This window comes from Micromys minutus (assembly GCF_963924665.1).
Source record: "Micromys minutus genome assembly, chromosome: 29".
Taxonomy (NCBI): Eukaryota; Metazoa; Chordata; class Mammalia; order Rodentia; family Muridae; genus Micromys; species Micromys minutus.
The window spans coordinates 32852696-32873716 of record NC_137964.1 but is presented as its reverse complement, the minus strand read 5'-3'; the positions used below and the strand labels follow the sequence as shown (position 1 = coordinate 32873716).

Here is a 21021-nt window from a genome sequence, read left to right as displayed (position 1 = left end):
CATTCTGGTCAGTCTTCTCCTACCTGCCTTCAGAGGAAGATGTAGAACTCTCAGCTCCTCCTGCACCATGCCTGCCTGGATGCTGCCATGTTCCCACCTTGATGATACTGGACTGAACCTCTGACCCTCTGAGCCAACGATTAGCGTCTGCCATCTTCGTCTGCCATCTTTATTGACCAGTTAGAGTGGGGAGAAGGTTCACATGGAATCACCTGAGTACATAATCCGCTCCTCAGAGGGGCAGCCCCTCTGGAGGAAGCAGAATTAGCATCAAAATACAAACAGCACAATGGAAATGAGGTGGGGAGACCCACCCTAAAGGCAGCATCCAGTGAGGGAGCTCCCCGAGGAGGAGGCAGGATGAAGCATCAGCACCAACACTCACTACCTGCTTCCTGACTGCTGACACACCACCATCTGTCTCCTGCCACGATGAAACTGAGCCCAAATAAACCTTCCCTTCCTTCTGTGCTTTTGCCAATGCACTTAATCAAAATATAACTGAGACACACTCAGAAATGAAATGAAAAGGCATGATTCCTGTGCTGCCAGACAGGTAGCAGACTGTCTTAGTCAGGGTTTACTGCTGTGAACAGGCAGACATGGTGCAGGAGGAGCTGAGAGTTCTACATCTTCCTCTGAAGGCTGCTAATAGAAGATTGGCTTCCAGACAGCTAGGAGGAAGGTCTTAAAGCCACGCCTACAGTGACACACCTCTTCCAGCAAAGCCACACCCCCTCCAGCAAGGCCACACCTACTCCAACAGGGCCACACCTCCTCCAACAAGGCCACACCCACCCTGAATAGGCCACACCTCCACCCTGTGCCACTCCCTGAGCCAAGCATATACAACCCATTCACACAGACCCTCTCTGCCTGCAACACTCCACGGCTGAGTTTCAGTTACCACTGCAGCAGACCTGCCTTTCTTCTGCCTATCATCCGGCTTCCCCATCTCCTCTGACTGTCAAGGGCCATGACAAGTCAAGAAATGACAAATGGCTTTAGAACTCATGGAATGCTGCTCACAGGTTACTACAGCCACATGCATGAACCTTGGTGTGGCAGGTACCCTGAGGACCACGTGTCCTGAGGACTCCATGCTGTTACAGAGTTCTGCTCTGCTTGCTGCCCTCCCATCTCTCTTAATCTAAGAATTATTAAAGGGTCTTCCAGCCCCTCACTGGGTAGTATCTCTGGCTCACACAATAATGTTTGATCTCTCCCAGGCATCGCTGCTGGAGCAGAGTCGCCCCCTAGGGGAGAACTTAGAGATGTAGATTGTCAGCAATGACGGCCACCCTTAGAAAACATTTGGAAAAATAAAATTGTTAGTGAAGATGGCTGAGATGTTTTTACTATTGGCTCTAATGCAGACAATCTTAGGAAACAATTTAAAGTTTAAAAAGGCAGATTTGTTGGGGTCAGGGAACAAGATCCCTGGCAGCTCTGGCTGACGTGACTCTCACTGAGGCGGGACTGGCGATGATTGGTTTCTTACACCCTTTTTTGCCCTCAGCTTCCTGATAGGATTTTAGGTAAATATGGCTGATATTCATATAAAAGTTTAAATTTGTGATTCTTTTAAGATTCTTCCAAGATTACTTTTAAAGATAAACAATAATTATTCCTTTCTTTGTAACTGCAAATTGCTGCCTTAACCCCAGCTGCACCGAATGCAAAGCTCTCTCAGACTTCTGCGGCAAATTATCGGTATGTATAAACACACACACACACACACTCACACACAAACACACACACACACTCACACACAAACACACACAAACACACACACACACACACACACACACACACACACACACACACACATATATAAGTTCTCTCCTGCCAGGCATTCCCACCGTCTCAGAATACTGACTGCTCCACACTGTCTACACAGAAGGGTCTCTGGCAGAAATACAGAACTCTGCTTTCCTCCGAAGCCTGCTTATCAGGGAAAGATTTTACTTCCGTTATCCACCCCACCCAAGACAATTACCTCTGGCAAGGGCATCTAGTTTCCAGTGAGGTCAAGCCAGCCTGTAACAGATCACGGTCCCTAGGCTACCATGAGCTTCTAGTCCCCCCCCAACCCGCCCCCACACCAGCCTATCCCTATAAAACTGTCAGGGTGTCTTCTGCCTTTTGCTGGCCTCTCTGCTTCCTCTCCAGCGCCCCTACCCTGAGCCTCGGCAGTTTGATCTCCTGACAATAACTACTCTAAGTCACTCCATTTTGTCTAACGTGATAGTCTCCCAGGATGTGCCTTACCCTGGGAGACTCCATTTTACAAGCGGCTTATGATCCATTTTAAGAGTAGAGGATGATTGTGGCGGATAGGCAGACCCAGAGTCAGCTCCATCTGCCAGGCTCCACCCATTCAGCACATACTGGCAAATGTCTAATTCCCAGGGAGCCAACCTATAAATTTATTAGGCGGGCTGGAGAGATGACTCAGTGGTTAGAGCACTGACTCCTCTTCCAGAGATCCTGAGTTCAAATCCCGGCAACCACATGGTGGCTCACAACCATCCGCAATAAGATCTGATGCCCTCTTCTGGTGTGTCTGAAGACAGCTATAGTGTACTTACATATAATAAATAAATCTTAAAAAAATTTTATTGGGGGGAGAATTGAGACCATAGGAGCACATGGGTGTGTTAAAATCACATCAGGGAAATTAGGCTCAGGGAGTTACTGACGCACTGTACGGAGGAAAGGCTCCCACACCTGCACCTAATAAAGCCAGGGACACTGAGGTGGCACGACCTCACGTAACCTTGCCAGAGAAGCTGGCAGTCACCGCCTGTGCAGGCCCAGCCACCCATTCCCAATGAGCCAGCTAAAGGAGCCAAATTAACAGCAGAAGGTGCTGGAGAGATGGCTCAGTGGTTAGGAGCACTGGCTCTTCCGGAGGAGCCAGGTTCGATTCCCAGCACCCACATAATAAACTATGTCTGATGCCCTCGTCTGTCCTCTTGTGGCACCAGGCATGAACACGGCACGCAGACATGCATGCAGGCAGCCATTCATACACGTGCAGTATGGACAGGATTAGGCAGTTCCCGCAACGCCATCTGGGGTCCGGAAGTAAGATTAAAATCTGAATAATGGGCCAAAGATAGGCATGCCTAAGCATGCCAGGTCTAGCCGTGGTCTGGTTCACCATTAACCCTTCCTTGCCTAGGCTTCAGTCTTATCCTGAAGGCACTCTAACAAGATGTTAGACTTGTATAAAATCTATTCCTAGGAGACAAGATTTCCTTCTGGCTGCCCCCTTTCCTCTCCCAGTATGAGATTCTTGGGGGCCCCATTGTTTCAATTATAGTAGTCTGATAGGTTAAGAGACACAAGTTATGTTTAGAATATCTTCAGGCTGGAGAGATGGCTCAGTGGTTAGAGCACCGACTGCTCTTCTAGAGATCCTGAATTCAAATCCCAGCAACCACATGGTGGCTCACAACCATCTGTAATGGGATCTGACGCCCACTTCTGGCTTGTGGGCGTATGTGCAGGCAGAGCACTGTAGAAATAAAGACTATCTTCATTTCCCACCAGACGACTTACACCATCATCTCACACGTGAGGCGTCACACCCGGGACTCACAAGCAGAGACTCCTTCCTCAACCTCTGTAGCTTTGCTGCAACTCAGCGCTCCCTTGTTGACATAGTCTACTTGGCCCCAGTGGCCATCCATGCTTACACTGGTGGACGGGGGAGTTAACACGCTGCTTAGTGTGATTCGTATTTCGTGAGTTTCTAGCATCAATCTCCAGCGAGCATCTCACATCTCAACGCAAGCTACCTTCATCTGAGAAGCGGGAATCTCAGGATGAGAAAATGCTTCCATAAAAATGGCCTTTGGGAAAGCCGGTGGGGTATCTGTGTATTAGTGATTATGAGTCATGTCAACCCTGGGCAGGTAGCCCTGGGGTGTATGAGAAAGCCATGAGGGGTAAACCAATGAGCACCATGCACTCATCCGTGGCCTCTGTTCCTGTCTTGAGTTCCTGCCCTGACTTCCCTGTATGATGGACAACCTCTAATAGGCAATAAAGAAGCCTTTGCTCCCCAGGTTGCTTTCTGGTAATTATATGGCATTTATAGCATTGATAGAAACCCTAACCAGGACATGATATACAGACATATTTACTAGGTTGTGTGATTTGAAAGTTACTATTTGTGGTGAGCGTAGCAAAACCTGCCTTTTAGACACGAAAATCTAGTTTAGTTAGGAACATAACCCTTCACCCAAGGCTGCAGCTGGTACCCAGAACCCAGACACATCCCTCGCTGAAGATAACCAGACAGAAAACTCGGTGAGGAGGAGAAGCTCACACTGTCCGATTGACAATGTATAAACAGACCGAGAGAATGCTTTGCTCTTCACATCTTCGGGACTTTGGCGGACAGCAGAGAAATGTCACCTGGATGGACCCAGGCGCTGGAGAATCTGGCCTTCAGCTAAGATTCGTGCACAGAGGAGCAGCCTTGGGGAGACTGGCTGAGGTCTGTCGTTAGGGACGCGGACAGTGGATGTCACGTGACCACCCTCAGCATAACCAGGCCTAACCCTATGGCTCGAGACTCCATTAGTGACGGACACAGTGAGTGATTAAGACAAACAAATGTGTCTGCCTCTGCTGGGCAGATGAGATTATGTGGCCAAACCACTGCCATGGAAACTACTGGACCTTGTTCTAATGTGCTCACAGCAGAGCTCATGGGGAGACTCCATCCGTACTCCCCAACTCCTGTTTCTTTCTGCCTAGAAGAAAAAAGGAGAAAAAAAACTGTGTCTCCAGGCAGTTTCACTTTCAATTGTGGTCAAAGCTCGGTTTCTGTTTCCAGTTCCCAGTTCCACTGGCAACAGCCCTGCGGGCAGAGGCAGAGCGCAGCCTGGAGAAATCACAGGCTTTTCTCCTTCCCTGAAGCACAAGTTACTCTCTCTGTCCCACTGTCTCCTGAGCAGAAGCTCAGGGGATTCAATCCAGGGGACAGGCTGATCCAGCAGAGATGGACCCACTCCCTGACCTGTATGCCACCTCTGGGGACAGTCTAGACCATTTCCTGGAATACAGCCTTCAGCCCCAGAGAGACTGGAAAGATGAAGGGAAGGATGCCTGGGAGAGAATCGAGAGGTTCTTTCGGGAACAGTGCTTCCATGATGAGTTGCTCCTGGACCAAGAAGTCAAGGTGCCTAAGGTGGTGAAGGTGAGCACACTGGGTTCTGGGTTCAAATCTCACCTCTGCCCAGTGGGGCTTGTAACCTTGAGAGGTGAGCCGTTTCACCTCCTCTGAGCCTGTGTCTCATTTCGATGGGTTTAGTAGAGGCAGTAAATGGGATAAAGCCTAGAAAATGTTTCTGTTCATAAAAATCAGCCTTGCACAGCTAAAGCACAGACAGAGGTGGTGATGATAATTTGGAATTCTGATTTCTGGATGGACCACGGCCACCAGTTTCCATAAAATGTGTGCCTTTGCTTCCTGCTTACTACTTTGCCAGGTGTGGTCCTGCACAATTTTAATCCTAGCACTCAGGAGACAGAGGCAGGCAAATTCCTGAGATTGAGGGCAGCCTGATCTACAGAGTGAGTTCCAGGACAGCCAGGGCTGCACAGAGAAAACCTGTCTGGGGGGAGAAGGGAAGAAATGAAAGAAATACTGCAATTTCACTTCTGAAGTTATAAAGGAGACCTATGGTTCTCTAAGTTAGTACTGTTGGTCATGTTAGAGATCACCTAGCAAGTACTACTGCTATTGTGCTTGGTAAACTATTGGGATTCCAAGGGCTGCCTGTGTAAATAATTCTGCATCTATTTATGAAGCTCCATCTCTCCCAGAGAAGCACAAACGTACAACCTACCCCCCTCCAACCAAGACGGTTTGATCAGAGCTCTCGGTGTTGTTCATTTTGCTAAAATGAAGGACATCTTGCACGAACTTGAGTAAGTCAGGCTTTACCTGGGAACTCTGAGCCATGGCCGGAGAGGTTAGGATTTGAGAGAGAGAGCGTTTGACTAAGAAGAACCTAGACAAACATTCAAAACCAGAGATCAGGGAGAGCTGTTAGCAAAAAAAAGAAAAAAAAAAGAAAAAAAGGTTTCGAGACAGAAACTGAAGCCCCCACAGTTGCTGCAAAGGGTACAATTTACCCCTTTTGGGTTCTGGCTCCTCCAAACCTGACTGACCTAGGGCTAGCACTGTGTGAGCCTCTTGACTTCGAGGACTGAAGGAAACACCAAAGTAGGAAGAGCAGAGCTGGGTGTGGCCGCCTTCACCTGTAACCCAAGCAGTCAGGAGGCTGAAGCAGGGGGACTACCGGTTTAAGACGGTCAAGCCTGGGCTACATGGTGAGTTCCAGGCCAGCCTTGGCTACACAGTGAGGCCCTGTCTAGAGGGACAAAGGGAGGAGGTGAGGTTCACATACTCTCCTCATCTTTGGTTTCTGTTGTTGTTATTGTTTAACTAGTACACAAAGTATTTTGTTTCATTACAGCATTTTTTCAAACAGTAATTTGTTTTGGGCTAGGGATGTACTCCTGAGGTTGATATGTTCTTTGCCCAGTATGGTGGCTCACGACCATCTGTAACTAACTCCAGAGGAGCTCCCTTCTGGCTTTCTTCTGACCTCTGAGGCCAGACACCAGACACACCTATGGCGAATGTGTTCATGCAGGCAAACCAGTCAAACGTGTAGAAGGTGTTGCTATTGTTTCTGTTTGGGATTTCAGAGCATTTGGGTCTCTCAGTTCTGGGCCCTGAGATGCCCAAGCCATAGTGCCCACAGCAAAGGTCTCCATGATAGGAGGCTACGGCCTCTTTAAAGGACTGCAGAGAGAACTTACCAGGAATGGGTCGGGCTTAACTCTCAATTCCAAAGCACCACCTCTCAAGAGAGGTAAACTTGGCACTGTCACCTTCCACAGGCAGGCTCCTCAGGAAAGGGGACAACGCTGAACCACAGTTCTGACCAGGACATGATTCTGTTCCTAAGCTGCTTTTCCAGTTTCAAACAGCAGGCGAGAGACCGGGAGGTTGTCCTCGACTTCATTAAGAGGAAGCTGCTTCACTGTAGGAAAAGCCTGGCCTACAACATCACTGTCCTTAAACACAGAGAAGGCAAGAGGACCCCTCGCTCCCTGACCCTAAAGGTCCAGTCCAGGAAGAGCGATGACATTATTTGGATGGACGTTCTCCCGGCTTACGATGCTCTGGGTAAATCCAGTGGTTTGTTGTTGTTTTGGTTTTTGTCTTCACTTTAAAGACATGACCCTGGGGTCTCCTGAGAGAGGTTAGAGAAAACAGAAACCAATGGTGTTTGCTCTGTAGCTGGGTAGGAGGGACTGGAGCTATACCGTGACGTGACGACAGATATCCTTCCAAAAATACCCTTGCATGGGTTCCCATGGCTCTCTGTTGCATGGGGAGGGAGGATTCGTCATAAATAATGAATCCCTCCCCATCTCCTGGGAAACACCAGGTCAGGCAAACATTCCAAGGTCTTTGGAGTCAGACAGAACTATATTAGAATCACCTTTAAAACAAGGCTCACAAACTGGGTGGGACGGAGCATAATCTCATTCAGGGAGGCAGAGGCAGGCGGATCTTTGTGGGTTCAAGGTCAGCCTGGTCTACAGAGCAAATTGTAGGTCAGGGCGACACAGAGAAACTCTGTCTCAAAAAAGCAAGCAAGTAAATAAATAAACAAATCAACAAATAAATAATATAAGGGTTAGCATTCTGTCTAAGCTCCTCCCCACAGTTACCTGGCAACAGCCAGGTATGCCTGATATTATAAAAGGGGCTGCTTGCCCCCTCCGCTCTCTCTTGTTCTCTTTCTCTCCTGTCCTCTTCTCCCTTTGTCTCTTCTTGCCCCATTCCCCTCCCCCCTCTCTCTGCATGTGCTCATGGTTGGCCTCTACTTCTCTACTCCTCCCCCCCCCCTTTTCCCCTACTACCCTCTTAACTCCCTTGCCCATGTCCTGAATAAACTCTATACTATACCATCCTCTCTTATCGGGAAGGGATGCTTCAACATGGGTCTGTCAGCACCCCTTCCCCCACACCTCACCACACCTCCATAGAACATAACCCCCCTCTCTTTATCTTTTTATAAGCACATCAATAAGACTCTCATATCTTCATATTTTATAACTTGTAGTCCCTTGGGCCAACAACTTAGCATGTCCACGTCGAGAATACTAACTTATTACATGGGATAATGTTACGTTGAGTCATCAGAACTGATTTTTGCCTACATTTGAACAACAAAAATGACAGTTTCCCATGTCACCTTAAGTTTATGGAGCTGATCTGAGGGTTTCATGAGCCTGAAAATCTACACGACCGTCTCAGCCTCTATTGATTTAGTTTTGGGGTTGGGGGATAAGAAAGGTATATGGAAAGATGATTGTGGTCCTAGTACCCAGGAAGCTGAGGCAGGCAGACCACAAGCCTAATGGAAGTCTGGGATCCATCACAGAGAGACTGTCAAAACAGAAAAGAAGAGGCAGGAAAGATAGGTCAGTGGTTAGAGTACTGACTGCTCTTCCAGAGGTCCTGAGTTCAAATCCCAGCATCCATATGGTGGCTCACAACCATCTGTAATGAGATCTGATGCCCTCTTCTGGTGTGTCTGGCAGCTACAGTATACTCAACATATATACAATAAATAAATCTTTTAAAAAAGGAAAGAAAATAAAGAAGGGAGGGAGGGGTTGTGAAAGGGGATGAAGAAGGGGAGGGAGATTTCCTGTCTTTCCCATCTCAACAGGTAGTTTCCTGACCCGATGAACTTTTCCTCCTAGGCTCCTTTCCAAAAGACTCAAAACCAGCACCGGCAGTCTATGAGACTCTCATAAAAAGCAAGGGCTACCCTGGTGACTTTTCCCCAAGCTTTGCAGAGTTACAGAGACAGTTTGTGAAAAGTCGCCCCGTTAAACTGAAGAACCTCCTACGGTTGGTGAAGTTTTGGTACCTGCAGGTAAGAGCTGGGAGGAGACAGAGGAGAGGGTGCTCATAGCCAGCGTTCTTTTAGAGACTGGGGCTGGGGAGGGGGAGCGTGGGGCTTGTTGGCAAGGTGCTTGCTTGGGATGCACAAGGCCCTGGGTTCGGTCCCTGGTAACACCAAGAGAGATGGAGTGAGGATAGGAATGGGGGTGACAGTGAGTGCACCGGACCATATAAGGGCTCAGCATCACTGTTGGTGAGAGGACTTGCCTCTTGCTTAGAGCCACCAGCTTCCAGTGACACCTACCCCAAGAGCATTAAAGTGCTCACTCAGATAGGAGCAGACATGCCTTTGACAAGCCTCAGATGTGTGGCATTTTGATAACAATAATAAAGCCACCATTGTGACTAACTAGGTCCCATGATCTAGGCTGTACACGCCACGGGAGCCATCTCCCCGTTTAGTCTGTCCGGCTGTCTCCATGTGTCCCCATCCTCAACTTGGGGATGAGAAAACTGAGGCTGACAGATAAAAATCGAGAGGAGATTTGAACCAGAGTGCCTGATGCTAGAGGTCTGTGCTCCTGGGCTGTCCCAGGAAGTGCTCTTCAGTTCAGTATTTCTGGTTATCCGACTACTGCAAACGGCTCATCACTATATAAAAAAAAAGTCTAAAATGCTTAAGGAAGAAGGAGAGATTCGAACACAGTCCCTTCAAAAACCTCTAACAGTGCAGTGGCTTTCATGCTTTCTTCTCATCTGTGTTCACGAAGCCCGGATGTTGGGTGACCGGGAGTCCTGCCATCCTTTAGACGCACACACCAGCTGCTGACTTGAGGGTCGGTTGAGAGAGCGCCGTCTATTCATGTTGTCCTCACACTTTACTTTGTCCTTTCCCTGTCAACTCTAAGACTTCCTAAGATACAGGTATTTACCAACCTCCTCCTCAGGGCTGCATTCTCATCGGTCCACCAGTCACCTACTGGCTCTAACTGGGCCATCTCTGAAAACACAGTGGACTGAGGGGTGGCTCAGCAGTTAAGAGCACCTACTGCTCTTGCTCCGGACCCAGGACCCACATTGGGCAGCTCATAACCACTGTCACTCCAGCGCCCTCTTTTGGCCTCTACTTGCATTGCATTCACATGTACATACAGACACATGTATACGCATCATTTAAGAACATAGTGATTTCTCTTTTGTGTGAATTGTGTGTATAGTGTCTATGTATGTGTATGTGTGTCAGTGTGTAGGTCTCAGGATGGTTGTCTTCCTCAATCTCCTCCACATATACTAGGACAAGGTCTTTCTTTTTTTTTTAAGATTTATTTATGTATATGAGTACACTGTAGCTGTCTTCAGACACACCAGAAGAGGGCGTCAGATCCCATTACAGATGGTTGTGAGCCACCATGTGGTGGCTGGGAATTGAACTCAGGACCTCTGGAAGAGCAGTCAGTGCTCTAACCCCTGAGCCATCTCTCCACCTGACAAAGTCTTTCCTTGACCTTAGATGGTAGAGTTGTATACATGGCTGTCTAACTAGCTAGCTTTTTCTGGGGAGCCCCTGACTCTGCCTCCCAAGTACTGGGATTATAGGCAAGCATGACCCCCGCCATCACTTATGTGACTTCTAGGGATCTTTTACCCACTGAGCCACCTCCCTGGTTCAGATTTCTGCACACGAATATTCCTGACCTTCTTGAATAGATTTTAACTTATCTGAACCACCAACCCCCTTCTCTCTCTCTCTCTTTCTCTCTCCATCGAAAAATATATATGGTTATTTAGATATTGCAATGGGTCCATTATAAAAACTTCAAACGGCATCAAAAATGTATAAAAATGGAGGTAAGAATTTTTTGAGTGTATGCACGTGTGCATCCGTGTGAAGTTAAGCTGTGTTTGTGCTCATAAGGGAACCTCCAATTTGACTTTGTGTGTGTGTGTGCATGTGTGCACATCTGTGTGCATGTTTGCATGTGTGCATGTGGGGGTCGAGATGGGGAAATTTATAGCCACCTAATTTTTCTTAAAAGATATTTACTATGTACTTAATTCCATTTTTAACTTCTTGTAGATGACGTGACTTTGGTGACACCTTCGTTTCCTTCCACATTGCTAACAAGTTGCCCATCACATCTTAAATTATGCGTCCTTTCTCACTGAACTAAGACATTACCTCTGTTAAAGCTTTGTTATGGTTAAACGGGAACTAATTCTGAGCTGTCAGTCCTGTTATACTTGATTGCTTTTCTTTTTAAGCCCTGGGGGATTGAACCCAGGGCCTTGTGCAGGCTAGATAACCACCCAGCCACCCAGCTACATCTCCAACTCTTGATGTGACTGGTTTATTCTTATGCCAAAAACAGCTACTTCCAGGCAGAAAGTAAAGATTGACAGCCAAGGTTGGCCTGTGACCTCCACATGTGTGACAAGCACCTCTCTCTCTCTCTCTCTCTCTCTCTCTCTCTCTCTCTCTCTCTCTCTCACACACACACACACACACACACACACACCACCGGGAGCCAGGGATAGTGGACACACTGTATTCCCAGGACCTGGGGCAGGGAAGGCAGAAGAACTGCAAGTTTCAGGCTAGCCTGGGCTACACAACAAGACTCCACCTAAAACAAAAAAGTCACCAGGATTTTAACTAGCATCTACTACTGTTGCTTTACTCAGTGGACATGCGTCAAACTGTCTTCTAGATTCAGCCCCCAGGTTAGTGTGTCCTCGGCGGAGAAGCAACCCCTCTCCCTCCCCGGTGCGCAGCCAATATCACAGACTCATGACTACTAGCCTAAGTGGCGGAGAGCAGGTGACAATGGAGAGCTCAGCTACAGTGGGCCCATCTCCATCCCCCCACCCCCCCAGTCTGCAAGGCAGGGCAAACATTGTGGGAAAGGAGGTGGGAGGAGTCTTAAGAGCCAGCGATAGGAAGGATGGTTACAAAATAGTGTCTCATGGACACTGCCGTCCACACAGCAGTATCTGCTGGCTGCCCAAGACCTGCGCATAAGTAAGCTAATTAGCATCCATGGTGTGGGGGGGAGCAGAGAGCTTCTGGCCATTGTTGGCTGCTGGGAGAGGGATTTTCCTCAGAGATGTGGCTCCTGACAGATGCCCATGCTCTGGAGGACGGTCCTATGCCCGCGCACATAGGACAGGTCTAACTGAACCCCATGAGACTTAGAAAAGAAAAAGAAAAGGGAAGGAAGATGGGGTGGTAGTGAGGAGGAGATCGGGTGCGGTGAATATGATCAAATGTACTGTATACAGGTAGAGAATTTAAAATATACCGCATTGCCTTCTCCGTTCCAACCGGAAGTCATGGACTGGTACACAGGTGGTCCTCCGGGACACCCCGTCATTAGTCCGCCTAGACCTGCCATCTCCTGGCTGTGTCTCGGAAAGCAGTAAGGGAACCTGAAAATTCTTAAAGCATCAATCACATCGAGTTCTCTCTCTCTCTCTTCCTCCCTCCATCCTCCCCGACATTCCTTCCCCTCCCACCACCCCCCTCCACCTTTCCAGCACCTGAAACATAAATATAGAGGAGTGGTTTTGCCCTCAAAATATGCGCTGGAGCTGCTGACCATCTATGCCTGGGAAATGGGTACAAACAGCAGTGATAACTTCAATTTGGATGAAGGGTTTGTAGCCGTAATGGAGCTCCTCAGGGACTACCAAGACATCTGCATCTACTGGACCAAGTACTACGATTTTCAAAATGAGGTCGTCAGGAACTTTCTGAAGAAACAGCTGAAGGGAGACCGGTGAGTCTATCAACCACGTTATTTATGGCTCTGAGGACTAAAAACCCTGACTAGATGGCTTGGGAAAATAAAGGGACTCAGGAGGCTTCCGCACTTGAAAACATTCAGAGGTAAAGAGTCTTCAAGTATGGCCGTGTCACCAAGGTTTCTGTCTGAGTGGTTCAACCCTTCCCTACCCGGGGTCTTACTGTTAAGTTCAGGCTTATCGCTTCAAGGTTGCAGTGGTTCTAGCCTTCTCCTATAGACATCTAATTTCCAGTATAAGAAAGCATAGGTCGGGACTGGAGAGAAGGCTCAGTGGTTAGAGCACTGACTGCTCTTCCAGAGGTCCTGAGTTCAAATCCCAGAAACCACATGGTGGCTCACAACCGTCTGTAATGGGATCTGGCGCCCTCTTCTGGTGTGTCTGAAGACAGCGACAGTGCACTTATATATGATAAATCTTTTTTAAAAAAGAAAGAAAGAAAGCATATGCCAAGCAAACCCTCTGAGATTCATTCTCCAGAGCTGGCTGAGGCTGTATCTCCCATCCTAACAGAGGCCTGCCCACCCCTCTCTGGGCTGTCTGAAGAATGCTCTCTACTGGCTGTGCCTTCAGTACCTTTAAGTGAGGGAGTTCATTATGGAGCACACGGGAAGCAGAAGTAAAGGAGCACTGAGAAGCAGCCATAGAGAGGCGGGGCCTCAGCACAACCTCACCAAATCCAGACAACTGAGTAGCCCCAGTGGGGGAGTGAACAAAGCAACAGCTTTTGCCCCTGACCCTGCCTGCCCCTTGCATGGCCAGAGGCTCACAACGCCCTGCAGAAGGGGAAACTGAGGCAGTCAGCTGGAGTTCCCAGTTGATCTTTCTCCCCAAGGATGCAACTCCCCAGCATCTGACCCATGACTGTTCTTCCAGCTCTCCGTTCTCACTGTAGCATGGGATAGACAACAGTAGCCTCATTGGGGAGGGGTGGGGGGGACTTTGAGGATGCCAGTGACAAGGATAACCATGGTGACAACACAGCCACAGGCAAGACAAAAAGTCTTGGGAAAAAAAAGTTTGAGATCAGCGTTTGGGTCTGAAATAGTGGAGGTTGTGGAGGGGTGACCCACCTCCAGGGCCGGCTTTTTAGGGACCTTAAACATCCCATGACATCCCATGGGTCCTCAGAGATGAGTCCCAGAGACCAGTACCCTGATCTGCTGCCATTTCCCCCCCCAGGCCCATCATCCTAGACCCGGCCGACCCCACCAACAACCTAGGAAGAAGAGACGGATGGGAAGTGGTGGCCTTAGAAGCGGCTTACTGCCTGCAGCAGGCCTGTTGCGTGACTGCAGACCCCAGCGGGCGCTGGGATGTACAGGTTCTATAAACTATACACCATCTCCTAGTGAGAACTCACAGTAACACTCATGTGGATCAGTCAGCTTTTCCCACAGCACTCACAAGTCCCAGCACAGGGACACACATGTTTAGGTATCGCAGCCTAGTTTCTATCTACAAACACCTAGGCCTTAGTTCATTCATCTGTAAGATGGGCAAGCGATCTGCCCTGCTCTGTCGTCAACTCAGAGGTAGAGTCTAAGAATTTACTCACCTCTCCCTTCATCTCCCCTAGAGTAATACTTTCCCGTTTGGTGCCTCATCAAAGTATGGATTCTCGCTATTTAAATAGTAAATGTAATTTTTTTTTTAAATTAAGTGAGTCTTCTACAACCCACTACAGACAATAAGCCAGCTGCACAGCCTTCCGGTCCAGCCTTGCCCCATAGGCTACCGCCATCTTGGATCTGAGTGTGAAGACAGCATCCAGTGTTTGGAGTTAAGGATTGGACTTAGGGGTTTCCCGAGGAGGCTGTTTCGCCAGCCTGCTAAACCCACATAAATCCTGTCTCTTGACCCATTTTTTTATCTTCTGCAAGAAAAGTTTAAATTTGTCCTCAAAGGCGGCCCCACAGCAGATGAAGCAAGGTAGACAGATAGGATCTGACAGGAGCCTGTCATCTAGCCATCAAGTGCCAGTAACTGAGAATGTCCCCAAAAAACAAAGGAAAAATGAAATAAAAACAACCTGCCTGAGTCTGTTGTCTCAGTTAGGGTTTCCGTCGCTATGAAGAGGCACCATGACCACGGCAGCTCTTAAAAAGGAAAACATTCCACTGCGGCTGGCTTACAGGTTCTGAGGGTCAGTCCATTATCAAGGTGGGAAACATGGTGCGTTCAGGCAGGCATGGTGCTGGGCAAGGAGCTGAGAGTTCCACATCTTCATCTTCAGGCAGCAAGCTGAGAACAGGCTGCTCCAGCAAGGCCACACCCACTCCAGCAAAGCCACACCCACCCACCAAGACCACACCCACTCCCGCAATTTCTAGTCACAAAAACAGATCCAGAAGGTACCTCCAGAGTACAAATCAGGGCACTTCTGAGTATCACCAGTGCCAGGATTGTGCTCAACAAATACGAGAAGAAAATCTGTTTCTGTTACTTTTCCATGTGGTAGAAAATTATTTAAATCCCCCACCTGGGCCTTCTTCCGGCCTTAGACTATTTATGTTCCTGGATGAAAGACACAGCTTTTATATTTTTAATATGCCTTAGGCAGCACAATAGACACGCAGCTGCCTACCTTCCACGCTGCTAAAGTCTACTTTTTTATCGATAAACCTGAGTTATCACTTGCTATTTACTAGCTGGGCTGCTCTGCAGCCCTTGGGGGCCACGATCTCCTGGCCCTTAACCTATGGCGGCTCTCCTCTCTCCTACACATTCTTCCATGGTGGCTTCTTTCTCCTCTTCCTCTTCTTTCTCCTCCTCTTTCTTCTCCTATCTCCACAGGCACTGAAACCTGGACCTGTGTCTCTTCTGCCCAGCTATCCTTATTCACCAATCAGAATTAACCTGGGGGGCAGGACTCCAGGGCCTGAGGGCTCACACTTTGCATTATAATAGATGGTAAAAGACAGACCCTCAACAGGTCTGTGGCTGTGATAAACTGTTCTGACTCATGGAAGGAAGCATTCATTTGTGCTTACAGTTCCACAGAGATAAGAGGAAGAGAAGTATGGTAGCAGGCGGGCGTGGTGGCTGGAACTCACATCTTCAGTGGCAAGCAGGAAGCCAAAACAGTGACCCTGAAATGCTGTGGGCTTTTGGAATCCCAAAACCTGCCCCCACTGATACACTAGTCTCCCCCTACGACCACACAAGACAGCACTGTTGTGTACCTATGATGGGTGAAGATTCTGAATAATTCCACACAGGAAGAATATCACTTAGAATCCAGTCGTTGATGTAGTTTGGGTGAGTGGAGGAACACAGTATGAGTTAAGTGGTACTCTAAGCCTAGGGTAGCCAAACAGCTTACCTGTTGCCTCGTACAGTCATTCATAGCATTTCCCAGGCTGTCTTGCTCGGCAGATGATGAATTAATTGTATCAGGGAGCCAGAAGAAAGAAGCTTTGTAGACAATGGATTTATCACACACTTACCCTTCCTCCTCTCTCTCTCTTGCAGCGAGCGAGGGACGTTCAGGTGACAGTGAAACAAACAGGAACAGAAGAGTGGACACTTTGGACAAACCCCTACAGCCCCATCAGTAAGATGAAGGCAGAGATCAGGAGGAAAATGGACCTCAGTGGGGAGTTGCGCATCTCCTTCCAGGAGCCGAGAGGGGAGAGGCGGCTGCTTAGCAGCCGGAAGACCCTGTCGGATTATGGAATATTCTCTAAGGTGAACATCCGGGTGCTGGAGACCTTTTCTCCTGAGATCCAGGTCTTTGTGAAGCATCCCGGTGGCCAGAGCAAGCCCTTTGCCATCGACCCTAATGATACAATCTTAGACCTGAAAAAGAAAATTGAGGATGGAGGAGGCCCTTGTGTAGAGGATCAGGTTCTACTGTTTGAGGGTGAGGAGCTGGAAGATGATGAGAGCCTCACAGAGCTTCAGATCAAAGACTGTGACACCATTAAGCTTGGTAGGGTAATGTACTCCTAGTCTGGCTACTCATATCAGTGCTTTCCTACATCAGCCCTATACTCTGACATGTTTTCTATAGCTTAAATTTCAACCTATCCTTCTCTTGCTTAAAACCCTCCTATGTTTTCTAATAATACAGAATTATAGGTTGATGTCAAGGCGATACATGATTGGACAGTAGAGAATGGTAAGGAATAAAGTTTTGGTAAGGCAGAAGAGAAGGGGAAGTGGAGAAATTCAACATGGAAGATGTGGATGACTCATCTCCATCTGCATGGCTCTGAGTAGCCATGGGTACATATGTATACTTTCTAGGGATGGATTTCTATAGGTTAATTTATCTTATCTAGGTGGGCAGTTTATACCCTTGTCAACTGGTTGTAAACTTATTGTGTGGATGGATTGTGGATTTAGAATTTAACATATAAATCTGATAGATAAATTATTGATTGCTGAATCATGATTTTCCCAAGCTGTGGAGAATGTGAGCCAAATTCCCGGCTGATAGGGAGACAGCTGGGAGAGGGTGGTTTGTAGATCATGTGGCAGAGAAAGAGACCAGCTCCAGCGCAGTGAGACCACTCGGGACCTGTAGGTAGCAGTAGGTTTATTTTTATATTTACTTCAACACAGAATGAAGTTCAACTTTCTCTTCCTAACAGTCTTTGATGTAATCAAGCTGAGCCCTACTTACTCCACTCTAAACACTCAACTCACACCAAATGCTGAGTGACACCTTGAGTCACACTGAGTACCAAGGGCAGAGTCACAGGAGTTTGGGTCATACCGAGTGTGAGTCACACCTCCATCCCTCTGCCTCAGCTGTCCTTTCCCCCAGCCCGAGTTTTCATCTTTCTGTAAGTCACCAAATCTCAAAGGGCAGACCTCAGATTGACAGATTCCTCACCTCTCCAGAAACCTCTTAGAAGGAAAAACTAACCGGAGCTACTGAGACTCAGCAGCCCGTGTCTTAACAAGCTTTCCACGTCATTCTGCGTGCTCGTGTTTGAAAACAATGACTTTCTGGCCCACGCAGCAAAGCCATCTTATGTTCCTGCCTTCTCCCTTCATCCATGTTAGACTCCTGTGAAAGTACGTGGGACCTCAATCATGCTGCTTTGTTAGATCTCTCTCCCTAGTCTAATGAGACTTGATTGTTTCTAATGCCTTAGGCTGTAGAATGGTACCAATGCAGTACAAATGTTTTGGCATGCGCTTGTTAAATAAAGAAGCGAACCAAAGAATGGCTTTGAATCCTTCAATATTGTCTTTATCAGGCCTTGTGATGGTTGTACTTGCTTGGGCCAGGGAGGGTACTATTAGGAGGTGTGACCCTGTTGGAGGAGGTGTGTCCTTGTTATAGTAGGTGTGTCCCTGTTGGGGTGGGTGTGGCCTTGTTGGAGTGGGTGTGTCACTGTGGGTGTGGGCTTTAAGACCCTCATCCTAGCATCCATTAGCAGCCTTCAGATGAAGATGTAGAACTCTCAGCTCCTCCTGCACCATGGCTGCCTGGATGCTGCCCATGTTCCCGCCTTGATGATACTGGACTGAACCTCTGACCCTGTAAACCAGCCCCAGTTAAATGTTGTTCTTATAAGAGTTGCCTTGGCCATGGTGTCTGTTCACAGCAGTACAACCCTGACTGAGACAGGCCTGATATCATTTTAGAATCCACATACTTTCAGGTGCCCCTAACCCACATGCCCCCAAGTCACCTATACAAACCTCATGCTGGTGGGGAGTCATTGCCTCCTTCTGTCTAAACCAACCTGGCCAAAGGTGATAAAGATAGACTCTATCCAATGGCTACCGTTATCCAATGACAGATTTCAATCTTGGAAAGTGAAGCCTGGTACAGTTAACTTCTCGTACAGTCAGGATTGAAAGAAGCTGAACAGCCAAGAATAGACGCCACCCCCCAACCCCTTACTTAAGTACAGAAAGAGAGCCATTCGCCCACAGAATAGAGCCATGAATAGCAAGACATGGAAAGGAAAGCACACACGTGCCCAGGGAGAGGCTGCTGGACTTGTTTGTTCTTCCTTCCCACACACACAAATTCTCCTTTTCCCCTTTCCCCTTTCATGTCACTGAGTAAATCAAAGTGGGGCATCTTCTCTGCCCTCTGACCTTCTGCTTCATTAGCTCTGTTCAGTTTATTTATCAACAAATACATGCAGAATCCCATTCATGTACTTGTGCAAACGTTATGCCAGAACTCTTACCGACAATGCCATTTGACGGTCTTCACAGCTGTCCTGGAACTGGAAGGACTTGTAGAATTAACAACCCTTCTACTGTTTGTACAAAACAACAACAACAAAAAAAACTTAGCATATTAGCATACATTGGCATATATTTGCATACATTAGCATACACTAGCATGCATTAACATATATTAGCCAGGCAGTGGTGGTGCACGCCTTTGATCACAGCACTTGGGAGACAGAGGCAGGAGGATCTCTGTGACTTCCCAGCCAGCCTGGTCTACAGAGCAAGTTCCAGGACAGCCAGGGTTACACAGAGAGACCCTGTCCAGAAACAGACAAACAAACAGAATACAGGAAATCATGTTCAGAGGGAGAGGAAGCAGGACAGGCCCTTGGTCAATCCATGTCCAGGCTCTCCTGTGTTGGAAGGATTCTGCTCTCCTTTCCCACAGTGTGCACATGCCAGGAAGTCTGGCCTCATCATCGTGACTGTAATCTTGTTGATACCAATGATCTTAGCTGATTGCTTAAGGAACATCTCCTGACCCAAGGTAGACTCGGCCGCTGCCTAGGCCAAGCCAATCAAACTATGAATGCTCACGACTGGTGGCTATTATTTCCTGTGTTCTAGAGCCAGCACAGGTCACATGCCGTTCATGTGACTCCCACAACAGGCTTAGATTGGAAACTATTGCCTTCTTTGTTAGGAACCAGGCATTCCCCCCACCCCAGCCCACCTTCAGCACCAGTAGCTGAGATGCCAAATCTTTTAAGTTCAGACTCCATTCTAGAGAACCTGACCTAAGTTTGAACTCAGGTAAACTAACAGGCTGGTACCTAGCATTAGTTTCCAAGTTGCCCTCCAACAAAACTCAAACCTAACTCCAGTCTCTAGGCTAAACCCCAACAAGGTGAGCATTTCCAGGTTATGCCCTCAACAAAACCAGTGTCTCCAGGTTTTTCCCCCAACAAGCAGCAAGCAGGGAGTATAGGTTACAAGCCTATTTCCTGCCTAATGACCACCAATGCAGAGGGGAACAGAAATTAAGTTTATGATATGTTGACTCCCAGCACCAATGTAAAAGTAGCGTTCCAATTAGATGCTTGCACACATACTCCCTGCTTGCTGCTTACTATAAAGCCTTGCCCCATAGACATTCAGGACTTACCACCACCACCAAAACTGTCCTGTGTGACAAGGATGCCTTGGTGGGGGTGGGGGCAAGTAGCTCAAATAAGACCCTGCTGTGAGTTGCATCAGATTGGCTCCTGCTGCCACAAAAGTCCCCCTATCATGGCTCTGTCCCTCCCACTCCCCACCCCTCCCCCTTCTCTCTCTCCCTACCTCTCTGTCTTTTCTGTCCTCACTCCCAGGTGGCCTCCACCAGCCTCCCAAATCTCTTGCATGAGATCCGTTGTGTGGTGTGGTCCAAGCAAACAGAAACGTAAGCGTCTCAACGGTTCTGATCGAGCTCTCATGACAGAACGGACACACGTGTTGTACATCTGTTCAGAGATGACGGTCATCACCACCACTTGATGCTGTCTTAGGATGTCAGCTCTCCCTTCCCAGGCCCTGTGCTGCCCGCCACAGCCACTACCATCCTGCGAACGGAATCTCTCCTCTCAATCCTGACGAAGACTCTTCCTCCTGCCCAGGACAAAGGCTTGAAGCAGCGGCTCAGAGACTGAGAGCACACGCGGCTCTCACAGGGAACTCAGGGGTGACTCTCAGCACCCAGATTTGGCAGTTCACAGCTGCCTGCAACTCCACCTCCAGGGAATCCGATGTCATGTGTGTACGTGTTTATGTGTTTCTTTGTGTATATGTATGTATGTGCCATGTGTGTTATGTGTGTATGTGTATATATATGCTGTGTGTCTATGTTACAGTAACTTTTCTAGCTTCTGAGAATGCATACACACACAGCACAAACATACAATCATACACATAAACACATATACACACATAGCAAACATATACACAAAGACACATATAAACACATACACAAATGGCAAACACAAACTTGTAAACACACATGCACACACATGCATATACACAATGAAACATGTAAACACATACACACACGAATACACAAAAAAGTGAACACACAAGCA

The 21021-nt window shown here is 47.9% G+C and overlaps 1 protein-coding gene across 1 annotated transcript; it reads left to right on the top strand.

Annotated features, from left to right (window-relative positions):
- Window positions 1-5017: 5017 nt before the first annotated feature.
- On the top strand, window positions 5018-16711 carry LOC308439515 (2'-5'-oligoadenylate synthase-like protein 2; the record flags this gene model as incomplete). The annotated part of the gene is made up of 6 exons (XM_080941339.1): window positions 5018-5215; window positions 6931-7219; window positions 8812-8987; window positions 12491-12732; window positions 13940-14081; window positions 16232-16711. The coding sequence occupies 6 exons, from the start codon at window positions 5018-5020 to the stop codon at window positions 16709-16711; spliced, it is 1527 nt and encodes a 508-aa protein (XP_080797465.1).
- Window positions 16712-21021: the final 4310 nt, after the last annotated feature.